The 21,364-nt window shown below is 44.0% G+C and overlaps 1 protein-coding gene across 8 annotated transcripts in view; it reads right to left on the bottom strand.

Annotated features, from left to right (window-relative positions):
• LOC136442148 (E3 ubiquitin-protein ligase UBR4-like) overlaps nt 1-21,364 on the bottom strand; it is a 151,894-nt gene that overhangs the window by 62,447 nt on the left and 68,083 nt on the right. For 7 of the 8 annotated variants that reach the window (XM_066438812.1, XM_066438819.1, XM_066438815.1 and 4 more), the window contains 7 exons: nt 13,300-13,474; nt 12,931-13,050; nt 7,190-7,311; nt 6,752-6,943; nt 6,194-6,485; nt 5,755-5,892; nt 4,462-4,612 (listed from right to left, as the gene is read on the bottom strand). In XM_066438812.1, coding sequence (XP_066294909.1) covers nt 4,462-4,612; nt 5,755-5,892; nt 6,194-6,485; nt 6,752-6,943; nt 7,190-7,311; nt 12,931-13,050; nt 13,300-13,474 — 1,190 coding nt within the window. Of the gene's footprint in view, nt 1-3,290; nt 3,304-4,461; nt 4,613-5,754; nt 5,893-6,193; nt 6,486-6,751; nt 6,944-7,189; nt 7,312-12,930; nt 13,051-13,299; nt 13,475-21,364 lie in introns of all 8 variants that reach the window. The other variant, XM_066438816.1, reaches the window with a different exon arrangement.

The following is a 21,364-nucleotide window of genomic DNA, read 5'->3' as shown; positions in this document are numbered from 1 at the left end:
GAATTTGACACCCTATTTTGAGAAAGAACGCCATAAAGACGTCCATTTTTTTCTCCCATGTTTTCCACGGTTAATTTCTCCGGTAACTGCACTGAATGTCTTCAAAAGTTGTCGATTCAAGCCTTCAAACAGCCGCTTCGTCGTGCGATCCTTGCGATCCCCGCCATTCCTCTAACATCTCGCAAATTCACGCTTAGCTGAAATCACGCAAGTAGCGAGACTCGCATGTCATTGGTCGGTATTTCTTGACGCGACGGAGACGACGCACTGTGATTGGTGGAAAGTGGAATAGAATATCTGACGCCTGTTTACCATTTCTTACGGGAAGAAAGCGCATTCAACTCAGCCGCCGCGGCTTGAAACTTTAATAATGTTTTACAGATTACAGAAAGCCTGATAGCTATAGGAATATTTCTGAATTTTTAGGCTTCTTTGATAACAATAACTGACGGTGAACCGAGAGGGACAAAACAGAAATAAACGTCAGCCCGATGCGACCAGCCAAAACTGTGGGGAGGGCGGCGCATGACGCCGAGTTTTCGGCGGCCACCAAATACTAGTATCCACCACGGCGCTCTTTGTGTGGCTGGGGTTGTCGCCAGCGGGCATTAGAAATGATCTAGATCGCCCTCGTCGCGATTTTCCGGTGATCCTCTGGAGTTTTTGCAAAATTCTAAACTCTGTCTAAATATCTTTACACACCTATTTTTGTCCATTAAAAATGACAGGTTGGGCAAAAATTTTGTCCGTCATGAGAGACAAAAACCTGTCGAATGACGGGAGGACGGGCGCTGGCGAGAACACTGCTACAGATACATACAACACAGTACATCCCACCACACGCTGTCAATCATGTCCAGCAGAGCCCTGCGCAGGGACTGCAGCCTACAGATACATACAACACAGTACATCACACCACACGCTGTCAATCATGTCCAGCAGAGCCCTGCGCAGGGACTGCAGCCTACAGATCAGTGTTCTCGCCAGACTGAAATTTTTACCCGTCATTTCAATTTTCCTGTCGGGAAGAACATATCGAGCGCCGAAGGCGCGAGGCGTCACGCCGGAGGCGTGACCATCGTAGGGGTGTCCGGGGGTATTCTCCCCCGGAAAATTTTGGAATCTAGACCCTCTGAAACGCTATTTCCTGCATTTTGAGGGGCAAATTTCTTGGTAGAATAAGCTAAGTTTAATGACATCTCTTTCGGTGAAAAATTACACAAGGGTTTCAGGCTTAATTTTGGGGGGAGGCGCGCCGTCGATCATCGCGGTAAGATCGAATGTTCACACACAAGCTACATTTCTATGTTGTATACAATCGGCAAAGAAAAGAAAATCAAGCACAACAAAACTTTATTACGTATCTACGTCCTACAAAAAATACACACAGAATAAGTCGGCAAAATTAAAATTTTTCAACACTTGTCCCGTATGCTCCCTGTATTTATTGAACATAATGAGGAATTTGACACCCTATTTTGAGAAAGAACGCCATAAAGACGTCCATTTTTTTCTCCCATGTTTTCCACGGTTGATTTCTCCGGTAACTGCACTGAATGTCTTCAAAAGTTGTCGATTCAAGCCTTCAAACAGCCGCTTCGTCGTGCGATCCTTGCGATCCCCGCCATTCCTCTAACATCTCGCAAATTCACGCTTAGCTGAAATCACGCAAGTAGCGAGACTCGCATGTCATTGGTCGGTATTTCTTGACGCGACGGAGACGACGCACTGTGATTGGTGGAAAGTGGAATAGAATATCTGACGCCTGTTTACCATTTCTTACGGGAAGAAAGCGCATTCAACTCAGCCGCCGCGGCTTGAAACTTTAATAATGTTTTACAGATTACAGAAAGCCTGATAGCTATAGGAATATTTCTGAATTTTTAGGCTTCTTTGATAACAATAACTGACGGTGAACCGAGAGGGACAAAACAGAAATAAACGTCAGCCCGATGCGACCAGCCAAAACTGTGGGGAGGGCGGCGCATGACGCCGAGTTTTCGGCGGCCACCAAATACTAGTATCCACCACGGCGCTCTTTGTGTGGCTGGGGTTGTCGCCAGCGGGCATTAGAAATGATCTAGATCGCCCTCGTCGCGATTTTCCGGTGATCCTCTGGAGTTTTTGCAAAATTCTAAACTCTGTCTAAATATCTTTACACACCTATTTTTGTCCATTAAAAATGACAGGTTGGGCAAAAATTTTGTCCGTCATGAGAGACAAAAACCTGTCGAATGACGGGAGGACGGGCGCTGGCGAGAACACTGCTACAGATACATACAACACAGTACATCACACCACACGCTGTCAATCATGTCCAGCAGAGCCCTGCGCAGGGACTGCAGCCTACAGATACATACAACACAGTACATCACACCACACGCTGTCAATCATGTCCAGCAGAGCCCTGCGTAGGGACTGCAGCCTACAGATACATACAACACAGTACATCACACCACACGCTGTCAATCATGTCCAGCAGAGCCCTGCGCAGGGACTGCAGCCTACAGATACATACAACACAGTACAATCACACCACACGCTGTTAATCATGTCCAGCAGAGCCCTGCGCAGGGACTGCAGCCTACAGATACATACAACACAGTACATCACACCACACGCTGTCAATCATGTCCAGCAGAGCCCTGCGTAGGGACTGCAGCCTACAGATACATACAACACAGTACAATCACACCACACGCTGTCAATCATGTCCAGCAGAGCCCTGCGTAGGGACTGCAGCCTACAGATACATACAACACAGTACAATCACACCACACGCTGTCAATCATGTCCAGCAGAGCCCTGCGTAGGGACTGCAGCCTACACACACATACAACACAGTACAATCCCACCACACGCTGTCAATCATGTCCAGCAGAGCCCTGCGCAGGGACTGCAGCCTACACACACATACAACACAGTACAATCCCACCACACGCTGTCAATCATGTCCAGCAGAGCCCTGCGCAGGGACTGCAGCCTACACACACATACAACACAGTACAATCCCACCACACGCTGTCAATCATGTCCAGCAGAGCCCTGCGCAGGGACTGCAGCCTACACACACATACAACACAGTACAATCCCACCACACGCTGTCAATCATGTCCAGCAGAGCCCTGCGTAGGGACTGCAGCCTACAGACACATACAACACAGTACAATCCCACCACACGCTGTCAATCATGTCCAGCAGAGCCCTGCGTAGGGACTGCAGCCTACAGACACATACAACACGGTACAATCACACCACACGCTGTCAATCATGTTCAGCAGAGCCCTGCGCAGGGACTGCAGCCTACAGATACATACAACACAGTACAATCACACCACACGCTGTCAATCATGTCCAGCAGAGCCCTGCGTAGGGACTGCAGCCTACAGACACATACAACACAGTACATCACACCACACGCTGTCAATCATGTTCTATACATGGCATCGCAGTGGCGTAATGGGAGCCAGGTCCTAGGTTTGAATCCTGTGATGTGCCCTGTTGACATTGTGTCCTTGGGAAAACTTTACATGAATTTCCTCACTTCGCCCAGGTTACATTAAAGGAGTCCTAAACTCCAGAAGGCAACGTAATTTTCCACTAGATTATGCATCAATTAGTACATGAACAGCCGACTTTTTACAGAATTCCGCTTGTGGTGAATTACAAAAGGTGTGTTTTTTAAAACAATATGATACTCACTAAACCCGTGCAGACCCTGCCCATGTATTCCCTATGCTTAAACATACATCTTTAAACGTGGATATATTCAGCGTAAATGAGGGTGGTTAAGCACAATAAGAAGGCCAATTTTTAATAAGATATAAAAGAACACATAGCAAGACGAGTTTTTCTTAACCACCCTGACATTCTTTTTGTAATCTAACTTTTGTCAGGCACTGTCGAGCACATTGTATTAACACATAGGCTGAGGTTGTTTAATTTAATTAATCAGAAAATAGAGGGTCACCTGGGGAATTTGGTAGAATACTGAATGCTTTTTGATGCGCACGGGACTAGTGGGTACTTAATCGTATACTGTAAAAAATACATTTTAACTTCCTAAAATTATCATCTATTGGAAAATAACTCCCCCCTCTGGGGTTTAGGACTCCTTTAAATGGAGGTCCTGTGGATGAGAAGAGCCATACCTAAAGAACGTAAAAGAACTCATCACATTTATGGAAAAGAGTAGAGGTCCTTCTCAGTGTAGTGGATCAAATAAATCTGTTTGGATATGCAGCTTGTACTCTTCAGTCAAACCTGGTGTGTTACGCCATGAGGTGGTTTACCGGGTATGCAATATAAACATGTCATGTACAAATTTGAGCAACAGCAAAGCTGTAGAGTACTTGTACTACATTGTAACTGTATGTGACTGTTTCACCCATCAAGTTCCAGACTCTTGGTGTGTATGTCCATACTTTTACACTCCTGCTTTAGTGAGTGACTGACACCTGCCTGTATCTGTCCACATCAGCCTCCCCTTCAGACTCCTCCCCCTCCTGCTGCAGACTGGGCCCCCCCAGGTTGCCGCTGGTAGCTGCACTGCTGGCCTCCAGCGCAGACCCATCCTGGATTGAGTCTCCGAATGTGCTGCTACGTCCACTCACTAAGGAGCAATTCAGGAGATCAAGACCCAATCAGAATTCAACAAAAGGTCTATTCTTTTTTTTGGCATTGCATACAATGAGTACTAATATATGTTATGAATGTCATGTGCCCCAGATATCAAAAGCCTGGCTGAATTCTGGGGCCAAAAGTGATAGCTCATTGTCTTGCCTAGTACAAAACATGTACTTTCAGGTATCTTTAAGGAAACCCAAAGCTCATGTACATGTACAATATGGATGGGAATTTCATATTTTGTGACATAATGTTCGAACTGTTTTGGTACACCATCAGTTCCCACCATTTTCAAATTTGCACACCATCAGTTCCTACCATTTTGGTACACCATCAGTAAAATCCTACCATTTTGGTACACCATCAGTTCCTACCATTTTGGGACACCATCAGTTCCCACCATTTTGGCACACCATCAGTACCCACCATTTTGGTACACCATCAGCACCCACCATTTTGGTACACCATCAGTTCCTACCATTTTGGGACACCATCAGTTCCTACCATTTTGGTACACCATCAGTTCCTACCAGTTTGGTACACCATCAGTTCCTACCATTTTGGTACACCATCAGTTCCTACCATTTTGGTACACCATCAGTTCCCACCATTTTGGTACACCATCAGTTCTTACCATTTTGGTACACTATCAGTTCCTACCATTTTGGTACACCATCAGTTCCTACCAGTTTGGTACACCATCAGTTCCTACCATTTTGGTACACTATCAGTTCCTACCATTTTGGTACACCATCAGTTCATACCATTTTGGTACACTATCAGTACCCACCATTTTGGTACACCATCAGTACCCACCATTTTGGTACACCATCAGTTTCTACCATTTTGGTACACCATCAGTTCCTACCATTTTGGTACACCATCAGTTCATACCATTTTGGTGCACTATCAGTTCCTACCATTTTGATACACCATCAGTTCCTACCATTTTGGTACACCATCAGTTCCTACCATTTTGGTACACCATCAGTTCCTACCATTTTGGTACACCATCAGTTCCTACCATTTTGGTACACCATCAGTTCCTACCATTTTGGTACACCATCAGTTCCTACCATTTTGGTACACCATCAGTTCCTACCATTTTGGTACACCATCAGTTCCTACCATTTTGCTCTCCTGTAATGGAGTCTGCTGCACTCCCACTGCTCTCAGACTCCCCACTCCCAGCATGCTCTGCAGGAGAGGTCCGTAGGGTGGACCCATCAGTCGCTGCTGTACTACCTTCATCATCACTAGCTGCAGCTACAAAAACAAAACATACATGCCACACCATCACTACATCACTATTAAAAGTTTCAAGTCCTTACAAAGCTAAAACATGATTTTGCCATACACCCCTGCATCTTTTTACAGTCTAGAGCATACAATGAAGTGTATGCATCTGCAGAAGACATTGTGGTTGGAAATGACGAGAAATCAACAATACTGCACAAAATATCTCCAGCCGTCTTGCCTTTACTAATTATCAGCACAGTGAGTGAGGGTAAAAAGTTAACCAGGTTCTGCATGTAATCATCATCATGAAAGTAAGTGAACTGGAGACCTGATGCTGTTGTGTCAGAAAGTGTTCCAGCCTCCAATGAGGAGTGGCTCTGTCTCTGTGAGGTGTCCAGGGTGAGTCCCTGCAGCCCCAGGCCGCTCGAGTGTCCCCGCTGGTCCTGCAGGCTGAGAGCGATGGCCAGCTCCACCATGGTCTCGTCGTCCGCGTCAGGAGGGATGTCCAGCATGGCCGGGAACTCGGCCCCATCGGCCAACAGCGCCTCCAGCTGGTGTGGGCCTGCCGAGCTGCTGCTGTCTCCCACCAACTCCCCACCCTCCAGACTCAGTCCTTCTGCCTGAGTCAAACACACAAACAACACGTCAACTTCATCCATAGTCTGCAAGGATGCCAATAGCTTCTCAAATTTGGAATCACTACAATACATGACGTTGTGAAATACACATAGTCTGGTATTAATACAGTACAGTAGGGATGGGTGTTGGAGACAGCCCTCAAAGCCAGTGAATGAATTCCAGTATATACATGTACCACCCCATAATCACATGTACATGTAGTTTCTTGTATTCAAGTCTACTGTAGAGTTCTCAGGATGAAGCTTACCTCATACTGGGGTTCAGCCCCAGGAGTGCTCCTAGCTTGAGTGTGCAGATGTTGTACGGAGCCTGTCTGGTCCTGAGGCTGCTTCTCCTCCTCCTGGTCCCCTCCAGTCGCTGCAGCCAGGGACGGACCTCTGTGTCGGGGTCTCAGGACATGGATCAACGCCTGCTTACAGGAGAAACTCACCATCAGGTCCTGGAAACAAAACAGAACAGTTAGCTCCACAACAAATACAACAAGTCAAAACAAAATGCTGCACAGGTTGTCTTGGCTTCTTTGGATGATTGTACACAACAGGATAGCACCAGCACTACCGTGGATATCTGTACTTGTACCCATGGATGGTGATTTAAAATTCTTATACTTGAGTGCATTTGATCAACACAAGTTTTTCAGCTGATAACTAAGTTAAACATGAATGATACTGAATGAAGTACTGACCTGTGCAAGTAACATCTGGACGTATAGATGACATGCCAGCGGAACTAGATCCAGGTTACACAGGGTGAAGGCATGGATGATGTCCACCAGGGCTGCCACTATGACATCTACAGGGGTCAGGCCTGCCAGGTCACACACAAGAAATACTTCATGAGCATGTACGGGACATTTCAGTTTTAATTGGGGAGGCTGGTACAAAGAGGGGGGGGGGAAGTAATATTTTGGTGGTCTACATCAGAACTTTAATCTTAATACTTAAAAGTTTAAGTACATGTATTCTGAAATGTGTGACCTTGGGAACCATCATCATCTTAAATTGACTCCAATTGTGTAACAGTTGTGTTATCTTTACAACCTCTTAAAAAAATATTGGCAACGTACAGTACTGTAGATCTGGATACATGTTCAACATGTATAAACATGGGGCGAGTATGATTTCCACATCTAGAAAAGGCCATATAGAATAAACATTTTAGACTGGAGCCTCTGTGAACTCTTCTCACTGATTATTGTATGTTTCCTTAACACAAACAAATGGGACAATAAACCTTGCAAGAATGATACAAAAAAAGATTAACATTTAATGAAACAACATCAGTCAAAGTTTTGAAAATTGTATACTAATAACAAATATGATAACAGGAGCTAATAAGAGAGAACTTGGTAAGCCAACTAATACACAGTATAGCACAGTCTTATAATTTTAGTCCTCTAATGTAGGAAAAAACTCAAGTTAACATTTCTCAATTATGGACCAAAAGAGCCCCTAAAGTCTTTGTTACCAAATAAATACAGTATCGCCCACATGTAGTAACCTTACCTGGTAGACCCAGAGGTGCCAGTGTAAGGTTTGTAGGTTTGATGTACATGTAGTAACCTTTAAGTTACCTGGTAGACCCAGAGGTGCCAGTGTAGGGTTTGTAGGTTTGATGTACATGCATAGTAACCTTACCTGGTAGACCCAGAGGTGCCAGTGTAAGGTTTGTAGGTTTGATGTACATGTAGTAACCTTACCTGGTAGACCCAGAGGTGCCAGTGCAAGGTTTGTAGGTTTGATGTACATGTAGTAACCTTACCTGGTAGACCCAGAGGTGCCAGTGCAAGGTTTGTAGGTTTGATGTACATGTAGTAACCTTACCTGGTAGACCCAGAGGTGCCAGTGCAAGGTTTGTAGGTTTGATGTACATGTAGTAACCTTACCTGGTAGACCCAGAGGTGCCAGTGTAAGGTTTGTAGGTTTGATGTACATGTAGTAACCTTACCTGGTAGACCCAGAGGTGCCAGTGTAAGGTTTGTAGGTTTGATGTACATGTAGTAACCTTACCTGGTAGACCCAGAGGTGCCAGTGCAAGGTTTGTAGGTTTGATGTACATGTAGTAACCTTACCTGGTAGACCCAGAGGTGCCAGTGCAAGGTTTGTAGGTTTGATGTAAATGTAGTAACCTTACCTGGTAGACCCAGAGGTGCCAGTGTAGGGTTTGTAGGTTTGATGTACATGTAGTAACCTTACCTGGTAGACCCAGAGGTGCCAGTGTCAGGTTTGTAGGTTTGATGTACATGTAGTAACCTTACCTGGTAGACCCAGAGGTGCCAGTGCAAGGTTTGTAGGTTTGATGTACATGTAGTAACCTTACCTGGTAGACCCAGAGGTGCCAGTGTAAGGTTTGTAGGTTTGATGTACATGTAGTAACCTTACCTGGTAGACCCAGAGGTGCCAGTGCAAGGTTTGTAGGTTTGATGTACATGTAGTAACCTTACCTGGTAGACCCAGAGGTGCCAGTGTAAGGTTTGTAGGTTTGATGTACATGTAGTAACCTTACCTGGTAGACCCAGAGGTGCCAGTGCAAGGTTTGTAGGTTTGATGTACATGTAGTAACCTTACCTGGTAGACCCAGAGGTGCCAGTGCAAGGTTTGTAGGTTTGATGTACATGTAGTAACCTTACCTGGTAGACCCAGAGGTGCCAGTGCAAGGTTTGTAGGTTTGATGTAAATGTAGTAACCTTACCTGGTAGACCCAGAGGTGCCAGTGTAGGGTTTGTAGGTTTGATGTACATGTAGTAACCTTACCTGGTAGACCCAGAGGTGCCAGTGTCAGGTTTGTAGGTTTGATGTACATGTAGTAACCTTACCTGGTAGACCCAGAGGTGCCAGTGCAAGGTTTGTAGGTTTGATGTACATGTAGTAACCTTACCTGGTAGACCCAGAGGTGCCAGTGCAGGGTTTGTAGGTTTGATGTACATGTAGTAACCTTACCTGGTAGACCCAGAGGTGCCAGTGCAAGGTTTGTAGGTTTGATGTACATGTAGTAACCTTACCTGGTAGACCCAGAGGTGCCAGTGTAGGGTTTGTAGGTTTGATGTACATGTAGTAACCTTACCTGGTAGACCCAGAGGTGCCAGTGTAAGGTTTGTAGGTTTGATGTACATGTAGTAACCTTACCTGGTAGACCCAGAGGTGCCAGTGCAAGGTTTGTAGGTTTGATGTACATGTAGTAACCTTACCTGGTAGACCCAGAGGTGCCAGTGTAAGGTTTGTAGGTTTGATGTACATGTAGTAACCTTACCTGGTAGACCCAGAGGTGCCAGTGCAAGGTTTGTAGGTTTGATGTACATGTAGTAACCTTACCTGGTAGACCCAGAGGTGCCAGTGCAAGGTTTGTAGGTTTGATGTACATGTAGTAACCTTACCTGGTAGACCCAAAGGTGCCAGTGCAAGGTTTGTAGGTTTGATGTACATGTAGTAACCTTACCTGGTAGACCCAGAGGTGCCAGTGCAGGGTTTGTAGGTTTGATGTACATGTAGTAACCTTACCTGGTAGACCCAGAGGTGCCAGTGCAAGGTTTGTAGGTTTGATGTACAGTACATGTAGTAACCTTACCTGGTAGACCCAGAGGTGCCAGTGTAAGGTTTGTAGGTTTGATGTAAATGTAGTAACCTTACCTGGTAGACCCAGAGGTGCCAGTGTAGGGTTTGTAGGTTTGATGTACATGTAGTAACCTTACCTGGTAGACCCAGAGGTGCCAGTGCAAGGTTTGTAGGTTTGATGTACATGTAGTAACCTTACCTGGTAGACCCAGAGGTGCCAGTGCAAGGTTTGTAGGTTTGATGTACATGTAGTAACCTTACCTGGTAGACCCAGAGGTGCCAGTGCAGGGTTTGTAGGTTTGATGTACATGTAGTAACCTTACCTGGTAGACCCAGAGGTGCCAGTGCAAGGTTTGTAGGTTTGATGTAAATGTAGTAACCTTACCTGGTAGACCCAGAGGTGCCAGTGCAAGGTTTGTAGGTTTGATGTACATGTAGTAACCTTACCTGGTAGACCCAGAGGTGCCAGTGTAAGGTTTGTAGGTTTGATGTACATGTAGTAACCTTACCTGGTAGACCCAGAGGTGCCAGTGCAAGGTTTGTAGGTTTGATGTACATGTAGTAACCTTACCTGGTAGACCCAGAGGTGCCAGTGCAAGGTTTGTAGGTTTGATGTACATGTAGTAACCTTACCTGGTAGACCCAAAGGTGCCAGTGCAAGGTTTGTAGGTTTGATGTACATGTAGTAACCTTACCTGGTAGACCCAGAGGTGCCAGTGCAGGGTTTGTAGGTTTGATGTACATGTAGTAACCTTACCTGGTAGACCCAGAGGTGCCAGTGCAAGGTTTGTAGGTTTGATGTACAGTACATGTAGTAACCTTACCTGGTAGACCCAGAGGTGCCAGTGTAAGGTTTGTAGGTTTGATGTAAATGTAGTAACCTTACCTGGTAGACCCAGAGGTGCCAGTGTAGGGTTTGTAGGTTTGATGTACATGTAGTAACCTTACCTGGTAGACCCAGAGGTGCCAGTGCAAGGTTTGTAGGTTTGATGTACATGTAGTAACCTTACCTGGTAGACCCAGAGGTGCCAGTGCAAGGTTTGTAGGTTTGATGTACATGTAGTAACCTTACCTGGTAGACCCAGAGGTGCCAGTGCAGGGTTTGTAGGTTTGATGTACATGTAGTAACCTTACCTGGTAGACCCAGAGGTGCCAGTGCAAGGTTTGTAGGTTTGATGTAAATGTAGTAACCTTACCTGGTAGACCCAGAGGTGCCAGTGTAGGGTTTGTAGGTTTGATGTACATGTAGTAACCTTACCTGGTAGACCCAGAGGTGCCAGTGCAAGGTTTGTAGGTTTGATGTACAGTACATGTAGTAACCTTACCTGGTAGACCCAGAGGTGCCAGTGTAAGGTTTGTAGGTTTGATGTACATGTAGTAACCTTACCTGGTAGACCCAGAGGTGCCAGTGCAAGGTTTGTAGGTTTGATGTACATGTAGTAACCTTACCTGGTAGACCCAGAGGTGCCAGTGCAAGGTTTGTAGGTTTGATGTACATGTAGTAACCTTACCTGGTAGACCCAGAGGTGCCAGTGCAGGGTTTGTAGGTTTGATGTACATGTAGTAACCTTACCTGGTAGACCCAGAGGTGCCAGTGCAGGGTTTGTAGGTTTGATGTACATGTAGTAACCTTACCTGGTAGACCCAGAGGTGCCAGTGTAAGGTTTGTAGGTTTGATGTACATGTAGTAACCTTACCTGGTAGACCCAGTGGTGCCAGTGCAAGGTTTGTAGGTTTGATGTACATGTAGTAACCTTACCTGGTAGACCCAGAGGTGCCAGTGCAAGGTTTGTAGGTTTGATGTACATGTAGTAACCTTACCTGGTAGACCCAGAGGTGCCAGTGCAAGGTTTGTAGGTTTGATGTACATGTAGTAACCTTACCTGGTAGACCCAGAGGTGCCAGTGTAAGGTTTGTAGGTTTGATGTACATGTAGTAACCTTACCTGGTAGACCCAGAGGTGCCAGTGTAAGGTTTGTAGGTTTGATGTACATGTAGTAACCTTACCTGGTAGACCCAGAGGTGCCAGTGTAAGGTTTGTAGGTTTGATGTAAATGTAGTAACCTTACCTGGTAGACCCAGAGGTGCCAGTGTAAGGTTTGTAGGTTTGATGTACATGTAGTAACCTTACCTGGTAGACCCAGAGGTGCTAGTGTAAGGTTTGTAGGTTTGATGTACATGTAGTAACCTTACCTGGTAGACCCAGAGGTGCCAGTGTAGGGTTTGTAGGTTTGATGTACATGTAGTAACCTTACCTGGTAGACCCAGAGGTGCCAGTGTAAGGTTTGTAGGTTTGATGTACATGTAGTAACCTTACCTGGTAGACCCAGAGGTGCTAGTGTAAGGTTTGTAGGTTTGATGTACATGTAGTAACCTTACCTGGTAGACCCAGAGGTGCTAGTGTAAGGTTTGTAGGTTTGATGTACATGTAGTAACCTTACCTGGTAGACCCAGAGGTGCCAGTGTAAGGTTTGTAGGTTTGATGTACATGTAGTAACCTTACCTGGTAGACCCAGAGGTGCCAGTGTAGGGTTTGTAGGTTTGATGTACATGTAGTAACCTTACCTGGTAGACCCAGAGGTGCTAGTGTAAGGTTTGTAGGTTTGATGTACATGTAGTAACCTTACCTGGTAGACCCAGAGGTGCCAGTGTAAGGTTTGTAGGTTTGATGTACATGTAGTAACCTTACCTGGTAGACCCAGAGGTGCCAGTGTAGGGTTTGTAGGTTTGATGTACATGTAGTAACCTTACCTGGTAGACCCAGAGGTGCCAGTGCAAGGTTTGTAGGTTTGATGTACATGTAGTAACCTTACCTGGTAGACCCAGAGGTGCCAGTGTAAGGTTTGTAGGTTTGATGTACATGTAGTAACCTTACCTGGTAGACCCAGAGGTGCCAGTGCAGGGTTGGCAGGTTTGATACCATGAAGATGCCAGAAGACACGCTGCAATGTTTCCAGGAATGGATGAGACATCTTGGCTTGAGAAGGGTGAAAGTCTGCAACATTGCAGGGAAAACCATCATTGTCCATTAGAAATAGCTTTGATTCAGTCAACTTATATTAGACAATGTCCTCTGCTTGAGACCAGATGTTGCTTATGTGTACTACAGATGTACAGGAATGTGCCTGACGTGAGGGATCAATGAAAGCTATTATATTATCAAATAAAGACAAAATACAGGCACAAACAAGAGACAGCCCAAATGTCCATTTCTTTCTTGGTCGGACTGAGGTTTAAGCTGTACCTTCTGCCTGTTGTGTGTTGGGGAGAACAGCATATCTGCAGAGGTTGTGAGGACGGGCCATGGCCACACTGTGAGCTGTCATCACGATGCGCTGGAATATCTCCACGTCCATGTCCACATTCCCCTTGTAATGGGCAGCCAAACCACCCACTACATGCAGGAGCTGGGCCTGGTCCTACAATACAGTCATCAGAATACATGACATCAAAGTCAGAAGAGCTGTCTGCTCCAAACATACGTGACATCAATCTCAGATATCAGCCCTGTTAATGTGGACTCCAAGCCAGTTGAACAATGCAGAGCTTGTGTTCACCCAACGTCTGTCTGGAACTAAAATAAGCACAATAACAGGTCTTTTGATACCTAAGATGTAATAGAATAATGATGAAATAATGAAATAATAGATGAGTTGGAACCACACAAACTGATTTCGTCATATGGGGGGATTTTGCTCACAAACTGTCGGTCACCGCGCAAGTGCGTAAAGAATAGAACGTGTTCCCCTAACCCCGACCGGTGTCACAGAGCCCGACATCTCACGGGCAATCACTTCCCAGCGCCAGCACACATGCCGTTAAATGCTTCCTGATATCGCCATACAATGTTGGTGGCTGTTCCCCCTCCTCACTTGAGTAAAATACAGAGAAAAGTGGCTTATTTTGTGCTTATCGGTCAGAATGTAACAGAACAGCTGCTTCCTCCAGGTAAGGAGAATGTTGTTCGAACTTGTTCTATAATCTTAATGGGCCTGTGTGATGACATAGACAGTTTGTCAGCAAAATCCCAATGACCAAACCAGTTTGTGTGGTTCAAATTTGTCTATTGTGCCTCTGCCCTTTCAGCCTACATGGTATATGGGAAAAGAGTTAAAAGGAGGAAAATCCTTAATGTGAACACCCCGTGCATGTAGGCAGGAAATACCGATGATGACTGCTACAATCTGCATTCAACATACTCCATAACCTGCATGTACATGTACATGTAACTCTCCCTATGCCTTATGTACTACCTGAATCGGTCTTCATGTACAGCTTGTATATCATTTGCCATATCCATGTGGCTCAAAAGGTTTATCAGGATTCAACCAACCCCTCATGCCAAGTCTGTCCAGTCAGTTTTCACTGCATTAGCACTGGCTATTATTGGAGGCAAAGCTGCCAGGAACCACATTCATTTGGAACAGTGAGCAGATTAAATTTGGACTGAGCAGTTGTGTTTGGACTAGTGCTTCTAGACTTTCACATTTTATACCTATGGGTCAGATATTTTGTGGAAAGGTTCTCTGTTACATGATGGATCATAATACCACCCAGTGAGACTCTTCATGCTTCATTGAAAATAAAAAAATCTCGAAATTAATTTCGAGATTTTTTTTTATTTCCCAATTTTTCAAAAAAATCTCGAAATTTTTTGGGAAAAAAATCGAGATTTTTTTGAAAAATTTCGATATTTTTTTGGTTCCTATTACAAAAATCTCGAGATTTTTCATTAGCTGGTCTAAAAATCTCGAGATTTTTGTTGCTAACATGGGAAAAAAGTGAAGAAAAAAAGGTTGAACACATGTTTTAGCTGAGCTATCGAAGAACTTATAGAATAAAGAAGTCAAGACAACATTTAGCTACTCAAACAATAGGAGCTGATTGCCTTATTAGCATACAACCTTGTCTTAACTTCATTTATTGAACCATCTTAGATTTGTCTTCAACATATCAATTCTGAATTTTGGGTTAAAAGCTGGTAGATCCAGATGTTCGTCCAGTCACTGACGAAAAATAGTGGATGCTGTCTAAAACACATGGCCACTTTCAAGTATTATCTAGTTGCTTGAGTAACTGTTACCTTGTACAGCTATGGATTCCATTTCGAGTTGGAGATATTGGTTCATGCCTTACTAACAGTCCCCTTTAACTGTGATATGAGATGAACAAATGACTAGATGATCAAAATAAAGCAACAGATAAAAGTTGACACCAAATTTACTGAATCCAGACTTACGCTTCACGGCGCACCAGAGTTTCAAATGACAATCCGGCCTGTTCAACGCGTGGATTATCATATGCACAGTAAGCTATATTGGCAAGCAACGCAGGGACAAAGAAGTAAGAACAACATCACAGGAGCACAGCGAATGACGTTTATCTACTTCGGAAAAATTGCAACATCTAATCTATGTATAGATGGGGACTGCAACTTGGCACTGGGTAAAAAATGGTCCCGACGAAAAGACACTATACAGAGGACATTATCCACCGACCAGCAAACAACAGTTTGTCTATAACGTATACTGTCATGTAAAAGAACAACTTTTAAAACGTTTACAGCTAAGTTCCCTTCACCAAGAAATCGATAGGTCAATGATCCGATTGAATATGAGTTGAAAAAGGAATGACGGGTTGATTGATTGATAGGTTGATTGGTTGAAATATAGTCACAAATAAAAGTTTCACAAATAAAAGTTGAAGACATCAAATAGATGCAGACCCATGCTTCACCACACACACCAGTTTCAAAATGTGAATCAAGAACGACACACAAGCACAACGAACTAAGCATATCTTTTGAGGTTACTCAAGAACGACACACAATCACAACGACGTTAGAAAATGGAATGAGTTAGTCTCCTCGACAAAAAATGCGACACCTAAACGTAAGTGTAGCTTCGGGCTCCTGGAACTGCGTACACAACAAGCAGACAGTGCGCCGTGCGTCCCGGCGAAAAGATTCAATTGAGGACACCATATAACCATCTTCGGGAAAGTTGGTCACGTTTTTGCATTTTTGTGGTTCTCTTGGCGACTGAAAGTGCGAAGACTCTCACCGGCTTGGATTTGACTTCTTTGCCTGCAGTGGAATATGAAATATCCGTCGGCTGAGAGGAAAAGAAGGTAGGATGACTTTTTGAAAAGTTGTACTTAACAAAAAAAATCTCGAGCTTTTCTTGAAAAGAAGTAAAGAAGACTCCGATTTTCCGTCAGATATGCGTTAAGCTACACGGACTTGCAAAATAGCATTGAGATAAATCTTCATTTGTTTCTTGAGATTGTAATCAAACTGTTTAAAGAAAAAAATCTCGAAATTTTTGGTACCTGAAGTATTAAAAAATATCGATTTTTTGGGAAAGCTTTGTCTGAAAAGAGTTCAACAAGAGTTTTATATGAGCTCCGGACTTTGTTTCGTGTTTGAGAAGTTGCAATTGCCTTACAAACAGCATCTGTAACGCCAACACTATTAACATGCAAACACCATCTGTCATACCGACTAACAAAAACTAAGCTGCAGACACGTTGCTCCGACAAAAAGCAGTTTATCTACAAAGCATACTCAGTCCATCATATGCATGCAAGAAACTTGGAAAATGCCAAACCGATCATCAAGAATTCACAACCTAAGGTAAGTCGCCTTTACTAAGAGTTCTGTAGGCCAATGATCCAATTGGACATCATACGGAAATATGACCGATCGGTTGAAACAAAGTGACAAATAAAGTTGAAGACTCCAGATAAATGGAGACCTACGCTTCACCCCACATGTCAGTTTCAAAATAGCAATCCGACTTGGTCAACATGTGGATTATCATGAGCACATTAACACAGTAAGCTGTGTGTGATTGAAGCACAACTTGAATATCGCTACTGCCTCTGGAAAAAAGAACAATATCTTGCAACCATGCAAAAAGCTAGCTACGTTGCGCCATGCATCCAGACAAAAAGACCTTTTCGAGTAGTACACCATACTTGAGCAAGTTGGTCACGTTTTCAGCATCTTTGTCAATTTGTACCATACAAAAAAATCTCGAGACTTTCCTGAAAAGAATGAAAGAAGTCTCAAATTTCCACCAGGACTTTCAAAAGAACATATTTTTTTCTTAGCTATATCTTAAAGCTTCAAGGATTTTCAAGATGACATGAAAATAAATCTAAACGTTGTTTCTTGAGATTGATGTTTTTCAGATGTAGAAAAAATTCAAACAATTTTCGTGCTGCTATAAAAAATATCGAGACTTTTTTAAAAAGAGTTGTTTAGAATAGTTAAAAAAAATAATTCAAATGAGCCCTGAACTTTGTTTGGTGTTAGAGAAATTGGTACTTGCCTTCCCGTACAGTACCTGCACGCCTACATGTACGTTGCAAACTCTATATCATAACTACTAGCAGAAACTTAGTCACAGCCATGTTACACCGACAAACGGCAATTTATTTACAGCAATATATGCTGTCTTGGGCCTAGGGTAGGCCTGGGATGATTCTAGATTGGGGGGTTTAGAATGCTTTTATGAACTTGTGCGTCGCTATACGTATGAAGAGTTGTGGATAAAATCGGCTGCTTTTGATGTACAAAAGTTGCTATGCTGCTTGTCACGTTGTAATGAAGAAAGATTGCCATGCAGAATAACCCTTTAATAGACCTTCTCCACGACGACCGACGGATTCACATTGGAGGAAAACTTGCATGTCTATGTGTCCCTAGCCTGGAGGTCAGCCTAGTATCTTTGTTCCGCTTCCAAAAGTCGCTACTCGGTCATTGGAAAATGAGGCTCCAGGCTAATCATCCCTAATGTGTCCCCGCCCTTCCAATTTCCTCTTTGTTTTCCTGGAGCTGGAGGATCCACCGGTCACACGTACACTCCAGGGTGTGAGGAAAATCGCATGTCCATATCAGTCGGTCTAATTCATCTTTAATGAGGTGATAATTGGCTGCTCATGGCTTCTTCACTCCTATCAAATCAGATGACGAACGAAGAGTAGAGGTGCCTTGAATTTATACCAATTCCCCCTAAAAATGAAGGACTTTAAAAGACATTCAACTGTTTATTTCACATTCATTAAACCATTTACTGGGTAGTTTGCCTAGGTCCTTCCCTTGGAAAGGATCAAAGTGGGAGCAGAAAGGATCAAGTTTCGTAAAGCAAGGTAAGTCAACTTTCAATCACTTGAACTTCATGCTAAAATGGTCTAGAATCATGTGGGCTTTTTGACGCAAATCAATGCAGTTTCTTTTTGAACCGCCTTCTGGCCCTTGGAAAACTTACAAAGTATGAGCGATTGAAAAGAAATAACTTATCTGACAAAACGCTATGGGTCGCCGAAGGCCTACTTACACTTACAGATAGGGGAAAGACTATTTACCGGGTATAGGGAAACAAAGAATGCTAACTGCATGCTCCTATCAATGAAACAAGGCGGTAAGCTTATCAAATCATTTTGTGTGACAGACGGGCAATGGGCAAGGAAACGGGCAGGACTAGCCTGAGTGTCATCCTGTTTCAGTTCCAGGCTCTACCTTAGAGTAGCGAGTGTAGGAGCCCTGGTAGAAATAGGATGGCACCCAGGCTAGGGCAGGACATGCTGTGCTCCAAACTGGGAGATGACTGAAGGAAGCCCCGTTGTGCTCCTGAAACATGAGTAACATCTCACGATTCACAGTCTACTTTCAGGCAGAGGTTCGGCTGCGGCTGGCTGTGAACGTTTTCCAGGCGTTTTTGTCGGGCTTAATTTCTATGTTGTCAGGTTTTCTTGGTTTGGCTTGGCGACATAAAAGAAAACCTAACAAAATAGAAACTCCGACAAAAAAAAGTCTAAATGAAAGTCTACAACAAGCAAGGGCCTAACCTCTGCTTGGAGAGTAGGCTCGCATATGACACGTCATCACGTAACCATCAATGTTTTTCAGTGTAAAGAACGAGGTAATGAAGATAAAAACACCTATGTTTTGTATCTGTGTTCTATTCTACCGATTAGAACAATGTTTTCAAGACATCCTTGGTTAGAAAGTTAATTGATAACAGGAACTGCAAAGATCACTCCATGGTGGTCGGCCATGCTTGACTGCCACCCGCTGAGTCTCAGGCTACCAAACATCATCTGACGGTGCCTGAGTAGCCTCCGTTGCAGTCCTTCCCCCCCCCCCCCCCGCAGCATTTTTTTTCTTCAATTTTTTTGGGGGGGGGGGGCGCCGCGTATCTGCTTTGGATCCCGTATCCGCCGTGCCTCTGTGTCCGCTATAGACCCTGTGTCTGCTGCTTCCCCAGCCGGAACCCGTCCTCTGCTTGGCTGTCACAGAAAATTATCAAAATTCTGATCGAACTAAATTTCTGTCATGGCCCCGAAGATTGTTGATGGAACTGAATCCTTCAAAAACAGATTGAAGAAACGTGTTTTACCACTAAATGAACACACCTCTTTTTTACATAAAAATTCTCTCAATCACAAAAAAGTCTGCAAATTTGGCGAAGGACAGTGACGTGCTTTGCTAAGAAGTGTGATTGTACCAAGGCATATTGTTTGTCAAGATACTTCCAATATGTGTATGAGTTGGTTTAATTTCAGATCTTCATTTACCTCAAATAAGGTGTGTTCATTTAGTGGTAAAACACATTTCTTCAGTCCGTTTTTGAAGGATTCAGTTCCATCAACAATCTTCGGGGCCATGACAGAATTTTGGACGAATCCGATTCTAATCGATATGCATAAGTAGTTGGATCAGAATTTTGATGATTTTCTGAGACAGCCACCATCTCAGCCAGCCGTTAGCCGGTTAGCCGGAGAGCCCGCCCGGCCCTCCGTAGTAGCGGCTGAGTGTCATCCTGTTTCAGTTCCAGGCAGGTTTGGTGAAGGTAGAGCCTGGAACTGAAACAGGATGACACTCAGGCTACTCCTAGTGAAATCCAAGTCAAACCCAGGCACCGTCAGATGATGTTTGGTTTAGCCTGAGACTCAGCGGGTGGCAGTCAAGCATGGCCGACCACCATGGAGTGATTGTTGCAGTTCCTGTTTTGTGATTGAGAGAATTTTGTAAAAAAAGAGGCGTGTTCATTAAGTGGTAAAACACATTTTTTTCAATCTTTTTTTGAAGGATTCAGTTCCATCAACAATCTTCGGGGCCATGACAGAATTTTAGACCAATCCGATTCTAAATTCAATATGCAAGCGCAAAAGTAGTTGGATCAGAATTTTGATTATTTTCTGTGACAGCCTACTCTCCAAGCAGAGGTCGGGTTCCGGCAGGTTTTTGACGTGTTTTTAGGCGTTTTTGTCGGGCTTTCTACTTTTTCATTTTTTTTTCTTGTCTCTATAATTAAATATACATAGACACAAAAAAAGACAAAGTAGAAAGCCCGACAAAAACGCATAAAACACGTTAACACGTTAAAAATCTGCCGGAATCCGTCCTCTGCTTGGAGAGTTTGACACTGACAGCCAGGGATCTCAGCCAGTCGTTAGCTGGCATGCCGGAGTCCCTCGGTAATGAAATCCAAGTCAAACCCAGGCACGTCAGATGATGTTTGGTTTAGCCTGAGACTCAGCGGGTGACAGTCAAGCATGGCCGACCACCATGGAGTGATCTTTGCAGTTCCTGTTATCAATTAACTTTCTAACCAAGGATGTCTTGAAAACATTGTTCTAATCGGTAGAATAGAACACAGATACAAAACATAGGTGTTTTTATCTTCATTACCTCGTTCTTTACACTGAAAAACATTGATGGTTACGTGATGACGTGTCATATGCGAGCCTACTCTCCAAGCAGAGGTTAGGCCCCGGCTTGTTGTAGACTTTCATTTAGACTTTTTTTTGTCGGAGTTTCTATTTTGTTAGGTTTTCTTTATGTCGCCAAGCCAAACCAAGCCAAGAAAACCTGACAACATAGAAATTAAGCCCGACAAAAACGCCTGGAAAACGTTCACAGCCAGCCGCAGCCGAACCTCTGCCTGAAAGTAGACTGTGAATCGTTAGATGTTACTCATGTTTCAGGAGCACAACGGGGCTTCCTTCAGTCATCTCCCAGTTTGGAGCACAGCATGTCTTGCCCGTTTCCTTGCCCATTGCCCGTCTGTCACACAAAATGATTTGATAAGCTTACCGCCTTGTTTCATTGATAGGAGCATGCAGTTAGCATTCTTTGTTTCCCTATACCCGGTAAATAGTCTTTCCCCTATCTGTAAGTGTAAGTAGGCCTTCGGCGACCCATAGCGTTTTGTCAGATAAGTTATTTCTTTTCAATCGCTCATACTTTGTAAGTTTTCCAAGGACCAGAAGGCGGTTCAAAAAGAAACTGCACTGATTTG

Source organism: Branchiostoma lanceolatum, chromosome 9, assembly GCF_035083965.1.
Source record: "Branchiostoma lanceolatum isolate klBraLanc5 chromosome 9, klBraLanc5.hap2, whole genome shotgun sequence".
In the NCBI taxonomy this organism is placed as follows: domain Eukaryota; kingdom Metazoa; phylum Chordata; class Leptocardii; order Amphioxiformes; family Branchiostomatidae; genus Branchiostoma; species Branchiostoma lanceolatum.
The sequence above is the reverse complement of the archived record's forward strand: the minus strand, read 5'-3'. Positions and strand labels throughout refer to the sequence as shown.